Here is an 11,772-nt window from a genome sequence, read left to right as displayed (position 1 = left end):
ACTTCGTGCAAACCCGCAGCCGATTTAACCCTTTATACACATCGCGTCCGCTCATTTTTCTGCCGTTTCCAGCCTCGCTCATTTTTCTGCCGTTTCCAGCCTCGCTCATTTTTCTACCGGGCTCCGCTCATTTTTAATCTTTTTTCCAAAGGGAGCCCATGTAGGAAATCATTTTGTTTAGCCCGAAGGCATTTTTCTTTTCGTTTTTACTATTTCAAACCTCAAACAATTCAATCACGTCGTGCAATCGCCTCATCCACGGCTGCAGTTGCTGTATTCGCACACGTTTCACACAGGGCGACCTTGTATTCTTCGTTCGTGGCGTCGGCACGCACCTTGTTTCCAGTTAGGAATATGATGTTGCCAGCCTTTTTGCATTTATAGCATTTCATGGTATCAAGCTTGTTCAAGTGTTGTTGCTGCTTTTCGATCAAATCGGGAATTGAAAGAATCCACCAGTGATGAGGATGCGACAGTTTCGAGACTTGAATGCGATTCTGTGAAGATCCGGCAAAGAGTTGGCAAGGATCCTACCAAGATCTTGGAAAGAACCGGCAATTAGGATCCTTGCCAACTCTTTGCCGGATCTTCACAGGATCGCATTCAAGTCTCGAAACTGTCGCATCCACACCATTTAATGGTGCTGCATACGAAACTAAAATAGTATGCTCCAGATTCCACAACAACAAGAGCGGTGACGTGGAGGTGCAGCAGCAGCAAAGCTTATGAACCATAAACGTTGCAGCCTAAAAATGTCTGGCACACAGAAGAAAGGAAGAAAGAGAAAAAAGAGGAAGGAAGCAGCGAGAACAGTGGAAAAACAGCGTACCTGTCTATGGTGTTTACGCTAAGACAATAGAGGTCTGTGCTTCGGTCTGGGCCACGAGGAAGTGCTCCTTGGACGAATTAGACTTGAAATTTGTATTTGTGTTTGTACTCTTGGACCAAAAATACGTTATTAGGCCGAGTTGAGGTAAATCGAAATACACGGGTATTCTGTGGGCATTTTAAATGCCCGGGTTTTTTAAAAACGAAACGAGTTCAGAAAAAAATACAATATGCCGGGTATTATGGCCAAATACCCGGCAAAAAAACATCCAAAATACTGGTTATTTTGCTGGGCATTTTGCACTTTGCCCATTTTTGGCGTTCTGGGCATTATCAATTCATAGAGGTCCATCGACTGGAAGTGGCGCCAGTTGCATTCGTCTTTCCGCGCCCGGATGACATCGACGACTATGGCACATACCGGTACTCAGGAGTAGTCAAGCGCTCATCGACAGCGCCATCGACAGCGCAGGCCGCGTTCGTCGTCGCAGGCGCGACTCTGCCCAGACGGCGCTGCGTGCGTCCTCATGCACAACGGTAAGCGCGCTTGGCGCCGGCCCAGACGACCCGCTCCGCTGCTTCGCGTCGCCTGCGCATGGTCTTGACGGTGCTCAAGGATACAATGTAGAGCCTCGGCCTCGACCATTATCGGTACTTGGCGAGCTCGTTTCCCAGCGACAGGGCGACTGCGCTCTTTCCTTGGCGGCGTCACGGCCACACCCGGCAATATGGCGGGTGTGGCCGTGCGCAGCAGTTCGGGCCCCCAAGGTCCACACGCGCATTGATGTAAGGAGCAGACGGCGCATGCCAACGCCACGAACTAGGTAGATCCTGCCGGCCGCGACACGGACGGATCTGCAGCACCAAGAGCAACTTCCGAACCAGAGGCGTCATGCCGCCTATCAAGCAACGAGCCAAGTAGGACTTGATACGTAAATAGTCAGCTTGGTCTACGGACAGATCAGTAAGTTCTGATAGCCATGCGCTTCCGCCCCGACTTTTACCCGTCGGTCTCGCCGTCCCAGCACGAGCATCTGCGGCTGCTCGCCAAGAAGTCGGTCACCGACCTCCTTCAAGTGGCCGCGGCCTACGACGGGTCGGGCGCCCGCACGCGGTTTGAGATGCTGCCGCCGCTCCACGGCAACCCGGACGTGCAGTCGATCTGCGGCACCGTGACGTTGCAAGCATCACTGGAAGACATCGAGGCCATCATGCAATGCCACGTCGCCAACACGGCCGAGAGTCAAGCGTTTGCCAAGACCGTCGAGACGCACGTCAAGGCGTCGGCGCTGCTTTTGCAGCTGAGCCCGAGCATGACGATCAACTGGGCCATGATCGAGTCGCAGTCGTCGGTCATGCGGCACCGCGACTTTGTCTACGTACAGTGCCGCGAGCACAAGGTTATCGACGGCGTCGACACGTGGGTGTCGTGCACGCACTCGGTCAAGATTGACGGGTGCCCGCCGCTCGACGAGTCGCTTGAGCTCGTGCGCGGCGGCTTGTACGCCTCGGGCTACGTCTTTTCCGCGCACCCGACCGAAGGCATTGTCCGCGCCACGTACGTGCTCTCGGTGGACTTTAAGGGCCGGACGCCCCACGCGTGGACGTCGACAACGCTAAAGAACTGGTGCCACGCGCTCTCGCGCATGCAGAGCTTCTTTGACGCGCGCCACGTCGGCCGTCTCTCAAGCTACGTGCGCAGCGACATGGAGGTCAAGTCCGTCAAGGACGTGGCGTACTGCCACGTGTGCGGCGGCGACTTCTTCGCCTGGACAAAAAAGGACAATTGCCGCATCTGCGGCGAGGTCGTGTGTCCGTCGTGCACTGAGAAGAAGGACGTCGCGTTGCCGTCCGGCGTCCGCAAGCTCGCTATGTGCACTGTCTGCTTGCACTCGAAATTTGAGCCCGAGAAGCTCTCGCCACGCCTGCGCCAGAGTCGGTCGTGGCCCGACGAGCAATACAATGCGCGACCGCCGCGTCCGCAGCGCTGGAGCACAGCGCGTGTGTCAGCGGATGCGCTTGACATTGGCGACTTTACCGTGCCCCGGTCGCGGTCGCTGGTCGTCCACCCGCCAATCGAGCCCGAGCCGGTTGTTGTTGTTGCCACCAAAGAGCGGGCGACTAGCCATCGGCGGTCGCACCAGCGGTCGATGGACCGCGCGTCGTTTGAGGAGATGCAGCGCGTGTGTCAACCTCGACTGTCGTTTGAAGCCGACGGCGACGTCGATCTCTTTGACAAGGTCTTCTAGTCGCGTCCAACCGTTTATGCTATTTAACCCAAATACCCTTTTTCATATTGCGTCCTGTGGTTCATCTTACTTGACGCTTAGCACTGGTCGGCGGCCACGTGTCCAGACTATCGATTGGGAGCCATGAATGACTGGTGTTTTCGGTGGCGAAGGACTTCACACGCTCTGTTTGCGAGGTCGCACCGGCCTTCTGCATTTGCATGCCTGACGAGCGATGCAGCGGCTGGACAGACGTAGTCTTCGAGTGCGGGGTCCTCCTTGGCTGAGTTCTGGACTGTGGATGCAGCGGGTCCCACCACAGTAGCCAGAAGCGATCGACGACAGCGTCGTGTCAACAGCACGAGACTCGATGCCAAGGCGGTCGTCACCACCGAGATTTGAATCTCATCGCAACAGTGGGCTAGACAGCACATCGCATGCCACGTGATTACCTCGTCACAAGCGACGGGTACTATATCAAGGGCAGTACTCACGCATGGTCCTCACGCACACCACGTGCTACGTGCTTCGGTGAACTTGGTATCAATGATGGGTCAAGGTAGGCATGCAAATACTGCATTGTCTATGAACGGTATACACCACTAGTGTGCATGCCACCATGAAGCTAGCTGCTCTGGTAGCACAAGGCTCTTGGATCAAACATAACGTGAAGACGATAAATAGTATGACACATTCCATGCAACGATTCGAGCGCTTGAAGGCTGTCGACACGAAGAACCTCTAGGTCGAACAGGACGGCGCTCGTCTTAGGTTCCGGTCGCTCGGAACGTTGCTGCGTTCTTCGTTGCCGCGGGACGACCGCGCCCATTTGCTCAACTGCCGCAGCTGCTGCTCGCTGCGCATGTCAAGCCACGACTGGACGCCGTGCGGGCTCGTGCCTAACTAGAGCGTCAGCATCCCGTGGTGCATTTCACGAGACGTACCGCTCCAAGTGCTGCCCGACTGCACGTCGAGGATCGGGTCGTCCTCCTCGGCGAGGCACTCGACGCAGATGTGACGCTTCTCAAACGGCAGCGCGCACGCCCCACAAAACACCTAGCACACTCCGTGAGCTCGCTGTGTGTGACAGATCAAAGGGCGGACCTCGCTGCAGTTGCTGCAGCGCACTTTTGGCCGGAAGAGGCCAAATTGGCGCGTACAGTACTGACAGTGCTTGGGCGTCGGCGCGGCGCGGGTAGAGCTCTTCGCCTTGCCGTGCATGGATGTGAAGAGTCGCGAGAGCTTGGAGACACTGCGCGCCTGGCGCGCCATGAGACGTGGGTATAGCCACGACGGTGTCCAGCCCTTGACGTTCAATTCGAGGTGCATGAATAGCACCAGAACGCCCGGTCGAGTCGCGTGCTCGACGTACAAGAGCCCGAAATGGTGTACCTGACCACGCTGGTACCGCTTTGTCGAGAGCAGGTCCGGACAGCTTGGCACCTTGATCGAGTGCTGGGCAAGACCCCACGCGCTCTGTCCGGACGGTAACGTCCACCCGTTTTGCACCTGTGACGGTTTCATGTCAGTTGTCTACAGACAAGAAGACAGTTGTATCGTACCTCGGCGAGACAAAAGTCGCGGTGGAGTAGAGGCGACGGACAGGCGTTGACGACCCAGCGCACGAGTACTTGGAGGTTTGGCTCGGCCACGGTTGGTGTCTGAAGCCGGTGCAGTACCTGCATGTCCAGGATGCCGTCGGCGTACTTGTCCATTGTGTCTCGCATCTCCGTCGGTGTGAGGTTGGTGTTGAGGGCCTTGACCTCGTCCAGCGATGCGGTGACCGTGGTTGCGAACCGGTACGCGTGACGCATGTGTCGGCCAGGACCTTGAAGCATTTGGACGCCGCGCTCGTTGCGAAGCAGCCGCCACGATGCGGGGGCCGAGCAAAAGTCGTCGTAGTAGTTCAAGAGGTCCTGCGCTGCGGCGCGACAGTCGAGCTTGATGGTCGCTGCCTCGATGAGAGGTAGTGGCTCGTCTGTGCACACTTGTGAGCTTGAGGTGGTGGTGCGGCGCATGGCGTTTTGAAAAATGAAGACTCATCCAATGACTCGCGGATGGCAAGCGATGGCGCCAGACCGTAGTACGTACGTTTTCCCGACGTCGGTGTTGATAGACATTACACGGTTGGTATGAACGCGCTTCGCCACACGTCTGTCCTTCGCTATGAGCCGAGTTTGGTCGTTCGACCGTCGCGCTCCTGTCATTAAATCTTAAATCTGGTGAATACACACGCCATTTGCAACTCGGCAGACGCGCGCCTCCAGAAGCAAAGTAAACCAGCTTCTTGTACCGGTATCTCGTCATGGCGACATCGCCGTGCGCCACTTTGTCTGACCAGAGTCGACCCTTGATCGCTGCCTCTACGGATGGATTGCGCGCTGCCGTTCACGACTACTAGATTACGAGAGCTCAATGCTGCAGTCCAATGTACTAGTTCTGAGTTGGTTCTTATTCTTCAAATAAGAACCAGCTCCGACAGAACCCTCGTGAATGATGTGTCAACGATGTGCGGTATCGACATGATACTTGGACAATGGTCTGCTGACGCCGTTTCCACCAGATACGACCAGCATCCTAGTACTAGTACTGTGGATCTGGTTTCGTTACGAAATTGGTTGCCCAGAATCTGCTGTTGTGCCTGAAGCTGTCTGCCAGTTGCACACCGTCTGGCGTCGACTGTGCTACATAACACATTGGCTGGTCCTCCCAGACTCAAACTATTGCAGTTGGCATAAGACAACACGTGTGGGCCAGAGAAAAATGGACGAGCCAAACCAAGCCTTCAACTGCGGAGGTTGTACCGATTATGTAGAAGAGAAGAATGGGCCAACCATAACGTCAGTTGGTCGAGGCTCGTTCGAGACGCACCACCATGCAGTCGAACCAATTCGTCGAACCCATTTCAGTAGAGCAGTCGGCGAGTAAGTTTGCGTGCATATGCATCCATGTCATTGTTCTTGTAATTTTGAAATGGTGCCGAATCAGATGCCGACATAACACTGGAAGAGGCTGGGTCGTGCGTAAAGGTGAGATAGAACGTCGGGTGCACCTAAGAATCCGTCAAACGCATTACCCATCGAGTACGCGCGAGCCTTTCTGCTGGTCTATAGGGCTAGGGAGGGGTAGGGTAAAACTGGTCCAGTGATCACAGCCCCCCACACTGCACAAGAGGGAGTGCATAGCCGTGTTGGGCTCCAAATAGCACAGTTTTATAGCCCGGTACATAGATTCGAGTATATAGTATACAAAGCGGTGTGCCTTAGGAAAACGCATCCTTGCGGTAACAAAGCCGGCTCTGACGTCGTTCGTATCGAATCTGGGCTTGAACTCGCAGCAAGCGCAAATTCCAGTCGTCTTCGCCGTCGTTGTCGGTCTTGATACGCGGCTCGATCGCAATTTGGAGCTCGTAGTCCATGAGAGGCAAGCCACTCCCCAGCTTTACTTGGGTCTCGCTCGAGGCGGGTGTCGCAAAGCACATGCGGTCCCGGGCGTGCGAGTGTGATGTCACTTGCGTGATGTCGCGCCACGAGCGAACTCGGCGCACCGGCGTCGTATTCGAGCCTACCCCTACGTATTGAGTGCGCTGACTGCGATAGCGGCGCTCGTACCAGACGATCGGTCGGTGCTCTCGCGGGAAGCACACGCGCTCTGAAACTGGCACTCGACGCACGTGCGATCGACATCCCTTGGGGGGGCGCAGTGCGTACAAAACACCTACCACATACATGTTTGCATCGGATGCAATCATCGAGTTGATCTACCTCGTCACAGCTGCTGCAGCGCACGCGCCACCGAAGCGGGCCAAACTTGCGCGTGCAGTACTGACAGTGCTTGTGCTCGTCGGCGCCTACGGTCCGCGACCGGCGGGTACCGCCGTGATCTTCGAGTCGCCGCGCCGCGAGAAAATGCGGGATTTTCGATACACTGCGCGCTCGCCGCGCCATGAGAAACGGGTATAGCCACGCCGGAGTCCAGCCTTTGAAGTCAAACTCGAGATGCAAAAACGCAGTGAGAACGCCGGGTCGACTCGGGTCCTCGACGTACAAGAGCCCAAAATGATACATCTGGCCTCGTTGGTAGCGCACCGTCGAGAGTAGGTCCGGACAGCTTGGCACCTTGACCGAGTGCTGGACAACACCCCACGCGCGCTGTCCGGACGGTAACGTCCACCGGTTTTGCACCTGCAGCGGTTGTATGACTACCGACAAGACGACACCATCAACACCATACCTCGGCCACGCAAAAGTCGCGGTGGTGCAACGGCGACGGACATTCGGTGACGAACCAGCGCACAAGTACTTGGAGCTCGGGTTCGGCCACGGTTGGTGTCTGAAGCCGGTGCAGCACCTTCATGTCCAGGATGCCATCGGCGTACTTGTCCATGGTAGCCTTCATGTCATTCGGTGTGAGGTTGGTCGTGTGGGCCTTGACCTCGTCCAGCGATGCGGTAATAGACGTCGCGAATCGGTACGCACTGCGCACGTGTTGGCCAGGACCTTGGAACAGTTGAACGTTGCGCTCGTTGCGAAGCAGCCGCCACGACGCGGGGGCCGAGCAAAAGTCGTGGTAGTGGTCCAGAAGGTCATTGGCCGCAGAGTGGCCATCCCGCGTAATGGACGCTGCCTGGGCAAGGGACAAGGGTACCTCGTCGCGGTGGGAGCTCATGTGTGTCGCGGGGTAAACTGCAAAGTGCAAAGAGGCTCGATGATGCTTCCGCGCGATACCACTCTGGATTGCCGGACATGGACAGCGCCATATGGCCGTCCGTATGACGGTACGCAGGCCAAATGCACGGCAAACTCGGGGTGCCCAAAGAAAAACAAAAGGGTGGCTGACTCAACTCCACCCAGCAAAAGCATCGCAGTAGATAGAGAGGTGTGTACCCAAGACAAGGCGCTGAGTCCGCTAGGCACAACACACGTGTCTCGGGGGCGCTTGACGGTGGCTGTAGAGATGACAGTGGTCCGCGCGCGTTGCTCACGGGCCGTCGATTGCTCGTGGGATATCTCGTATTGGAATCTTGCGTGTCGACTCGGCCAAGTAAACGATCCGTCAAGTTCGTACGCATCATTCTCGACCCGAGCAACGTTGCACCGTGCCTGGTACAAAGGCGAGCGGCGCACAACCAAGGGGCCATATTTTTCTAACGTTATTGTCGCTTGGCCACGATTCATCCACTTCTCGGGTTGCTCCGACCTGTCACGAGTCGTCGATATCGAATCGTGCATTCTGTTTGTATTCTGTTTGCACGAGGGGTTGTGGAGAACTAAACGATGTGCAACTTCAATTCTTGGAAAAAGGCGTTTCAAAAAGATACCTGCTGCACCACTTCTACCGCTTCCCGCCGTTGGAACTGCAATGTGCACGCGGCACACATGATTCGACCTGGCAACGTACGTCCACAGTGCCACGTGTATTCATTTCATCGAAGCACTGTCCTCTCAAACAGTCATGTTTCCATTCTTCCGCTTAAGTGAACGTTGCAGCTGCTGCGGCTCCATCAATAACTCGTATAGCTACCAGTAATCGTAGCCCGTTTGCAAAGAAGCTGGTGCCATTGTGACGGAGAAGGATCGCGCAACGCGCCGGCGTGATGTCATTACACCACGAGTGATCACGCGGACGTGGTCACGCATTGAGTACCTCGATCAAGAGCGTACTAGTATCTTTTTCATTGCGTAGTCTTTGCGCTTTCGTCTAAACGTTGATGTTGATGAACGCTATGCTAATGCTTTGAATTTTGTGAAAGGCAAACGTAATGCGTAAGGTTAATAGTCCTTGGTGGTCATAAATCAGGCGCTAGTCAAGGCGCGGCAGACGGCGCGGTCTGGAAGATGATTGCTCGGCGCACGAATGAGCAGAAGAAGCAAATGGCCACGGCTCTGCATATGCCAATGTCGGCTCGAATCGAAGAGCCACCTGTGAACTCGATCCGCAGCCTTGGGTGAGTCGTTGGCGCCCTTGCTGATAGATTGCGATACCGAGTGCCTCGCCCAGATAGGTCATCCGTAACACATGAGTCTTTTTTTGTTGAGGGCTAGGTCTTTGGCCCGGCATGCTTTGACTTTGACTCGCGCGTTCATCGCAACCCGAGCGAGATGGGACGCACGTGCTGCTTCAGAGAATCATACGTTAGAGCGTAGTCAGCAAATCCCTTGCACTCGGCACCACGCCGTATCTACTGTATCGGCGGATGGGCCCAACCCTTGTCAGCCTCTTGACAAACAATGCGATGCCGGCTTCTCGCAGAGGACAACGGAATCTGGCGTGCGACGATCGAACTACTATCGGGAGAGGTACGAGGTAGAGCACAGATACAGCGCGTGTTCTTGACAAATAGAGCTAGCCACTAACGGTCGTAAATCCTAAACCCGACGCTCGGAGGACGGGCGAAATTGCAAATTGAGCTGAAAATCGGCCAAGTCGACGTCGTCGTTCTCGTCCCGGCGCTGAAAGCCCGTCGAGTCGTTGAGATCGTTGTCGTACCACGAGTCTTCGCTCATGTCGGAGGCACCTTGGATGTACGACTCGGGCTCCACCGATGCTTCGTCCGCTTCCTCCCAGCCGACCGAGAGCGTGGCGCAGAGCACATCGGCGGCTGCGGCCGGTCGATATACACACGTGCTGTGGCGCGTCGGCGAGCTCCAGATGGGCGACCCTACAAGTGCAATGTCACCTCTCCATGTGGGAACGGCAATGTCGTACCGAGGACTACCGGGGTGCCGGTTTGCAGCTCTTGGGGGCGGGCGCAGGCAAAACACACTTGCTCCATGTCGCGTGGCCGGCCCGGCACGCGTTGGTGCTCGGTGCATTTATAGCAAAACACTTCGCCGCAACACGAGCAGTTGACTTTCCATCGCAGCGGGTTGAACTTTTGCGTGCAGAGCTGGCAGTGCTTGCGTTTCTTGAGCGGGATCATTTTCTATGAAGTTTGAGATTGAGATCGAATCGAGAGCGTCTTACGACAGCGGTGCGGTCGCGCCCCGAGCTCGCCGAGAGCTGCTGCAAGACACGGTACTTTTCAATGTAGCTGCCGACGCGGCCAAAGCTCGCAGCCCGGCGCTTCATCATCATTTTGAAGAACCACTGCGGCGTCGGCCCCTTAAAGTCGAGTTCGAGGCGCATGTGCATCTCCAGTCGCCCAGGTTCGTCCGACTCGATGTAGAGCACGCTAACCATCATCATATGAGTTGATTCCTTTTTCACAAATCGACAATATTGTCGTCGTGCGTACCCCGAGTTGAAGACGGACGCGCGCACAAACTTGAGGCTTGGCTTGAGATCGGGGCACGTCGGGAGGCGAATCGAGTGCTGGGATGCCGCCCAGACGCGCTTGCCTGACGGCAGGGTCCACTTGCGGTTCATCTGATTCAACATTAATCAGCCTTTTCAAACCGCCAACAAAGATGTGCCAATGTACCTCGAGGACGCAGAAATCGCGATTGTGGAGCGGCCGCGGGCACTGCGTCGCAAACCAGCGCACGAGAATATGTTCGTTCGGGGCGTCGCTCGCGTCGCTGCGCTCACTTGTCGACGACTCATCGAGCGCGGACGGCGAGCTCACATGGTGCAAGATGGTCATGTCGAGGATCCCTTCCAGGTAATGCTCGAGGGCATTCTGGATCTGGTCGTCCGAGACGTTGGAGAGGACGGCCTCGACTTCCTCGAGGGTGCCTTCCATGGACGTAATGAAGCGGTACGGGCGAATGTTGGACGCCGACGTGTAGCGTGGACCCTGGAAGATGTCGACGCCTTCATGGCACCCCTTGGACTTCCAACCCGGCACTTCAATCGGGTGCACATCGAGCGTCGACTGGAGGAACGACTGAAATGACTGGTGCGCAAGCTTCTGGAGGTACTCGCTCTCGTCGTCGCTGAGCGGCGGCGCCGCGAGAAAGTGGGGCGGCAAGTCCTTGGACAAATCGTCGAGGAGGTGGCGCTTGACCATGCTGTCGATGCGTGGCCCACGACACAAATTCAAAATTGCGCTCCGTCAAAATGGCTGCGACAGCGGTCTTGGCAGATCCAGCCGTCGAGTTGTAATGCCACCGACACCGGCTGCGACGGAGAGCATGTAAACAGTACACTCGCACTTGACATCGTCGGGTGATGCTAATGGATGGGTGGAGGGGGCTAGGCCACACTCTGGCGCGCACAAGGAACAGGTTTGAACGCTCACGTAGCAGACACAATCGTAGCCAGCCCGCCAAAGGACCCGTCCGATCGCCATGGGGCAATGTCGCTGGCCGGCCGCGCCAAGCAACATGTGTTGCCAAGCACCTCGGTGCGACCTCGGTAATGGTCTAGATGATTGCGCTGGATGGAAACACTGTCTCGCCCACTGTCTCGTGGCGGGAAACCGCGTGAAAAATGTCGAAATATCACTGCATTTCACACGTGCCAACCAATTGTGTTGGCACAGCACTACTACGTACTAGATGCAAAGATGCAATCGAGAAATGTCTGTTGAGATTAGCAATTCGCATTTCGTGCCTTACACTATTATGCCCTAGCATGGCAAAGCCTCACGTTTGCAGCGACCACGAGGCTGCTGTTGTGTGCGCGCACGTTCGTCACGCGAAAGCGAGCACTCGCCTGAACCAAGTGGCGCAATATTGTCATTTCGGTCTCGACGGTCTACAAGAGCTGTCTACAAAACCACACAGTTGGCGCGGCGCGCTACTCAGAGCGAACTCTCACAAGGGTTTGGGAA

General features: G+C 56.1%; 4 protein-coding genes across 5 annotated transcripts; 1 reads left to right on the top strand and 3 right to left on the bottom strand.

Moving 5' to 3' along the window:
• Positions 1 to 1,183: 1,183 nt before the first annotated feature.
• Positions 1,184 to 3,132, top strand: SDRG_14520. 2 transcript variants are annotated; one of them, XM_008620655.1, is made up of 2 exons: positions 1,184 to 1,365; positions 1,457 to 3,132. In XM_008620655.1, the coding sequence occupies exon 2, from the start codon at positions 1,809 to 1,811 to the stop codon at positions 3,075 to 3,077; it is 1,269 nt and encodes a 422-aa protein (XP_008618877.1). In that variant the 5' UTR covers positions 1,184 to 1,365; positions 1,457 to 1,808; the 3' UTR covers positions 3,078 to 3,132. The 2 variants fall into 2 exon arrangements, with proteins under 2 accessions (XP_008618877.1, XP_008618876.1); XM_008620654.1 differs by lacking the exon at positions 1,184 to 1,365 and having other exon boundaries at positions 1,737 to 1,760; positions 1,807 to 3,129.
• Positions 3,133 to 3,797: 665 nt separating this feature from the next.
• SDRG_14519 (hypothetical protein) lies at positions 3,798 to 5,074 on the bottom strand (the record flags this gene model as incomplete). The annotated part of the gene is made up of 4 exons (XM_008620653.1): positions 3,798 to 3,955; positions 4,001 to 4,112; positions 4,161 to 4,565; positions 4,619 to 5,074. 4 exons carry the CDS (start codon positions 5,072 to 5,074, stop codon positions 3,798 to 3,800), a joined length of 1,131 nt encoding a protein of 376 aa, XP_008618875.1.
• Positions 5,075 to 6,234: 1,160 nt separating this feature from the next.
• Positions 6,235 to 7,742, bottom strand: SDRG_14518 (hypothetical protein). The gene is made up of 4 exons (XM_008620652.1): positions 7,290 to 7,742; positions 6,821 to 7,240; positions 6,668 to 6,773; positions 6,235 to 6,620 (listed from the first exon to the last, which is right to left on the bottom strand). Exons 1-4 carry the CDS (start codon positions 7,722 to 7,724, stop codon positions 6,319 to 6,321), a joined length of 1,263 nt encoding a protein of 420 aa, XP_008618874.1. The 5' UTR covers positions 7,725 to 7,742; the 3' UTR covers positions 6,235 to 6,318.
• A 1,614-nt stretch (positions 7,743 to 9,356) lies between these two features.
• On the bottom strand, positions 9,357 to 11,080 carry SDRG_14517 (hypothetical protein). Its single transcript, XM_008620651.1, has 5 exons — positions 10,480 to 11,080; positions 10,294 to 10,424; positions 10,023 to 10,230; positions 9,765 to 9,981; positions 9,357 to 9,717 (listed from the first exon to the last, which is right to left on the bottom strand). Exons 1-5 carry the CDS (start codon positions 11,005 to 11,007, stop codon positions 9,425 to 9,427), a joined length of 1,377 nt encoding a protein of 458 aa, XP_008618873.1. The 5' UTR covers positions 11,008 to 11,080; the 3' UTR covers positions 9,357 to 9,424.
• Between the last annotated feature and the right edge of the window lie 692 nt (positions 11,081 to 11,772).

Source organism: Saprolegnia diclina (genome assembly GCF_000281045.1).
Source record: "Saprolegnia diclina VS20 unplaced genomic scaffold supercont1.73, whole genome shotgun sequence".
NCBI lineage: Eukaryota > Oomycota > Saprolegniomycetes > Saprolegniales > Saprolegniaceae > Saprolegnia > Saprolegnia diclina.
The sequence above is the reverse complement of the archived record's forward strand: the minus strand, read 5'-3'. Positions and strand labels throughout refer to the sequence as shown.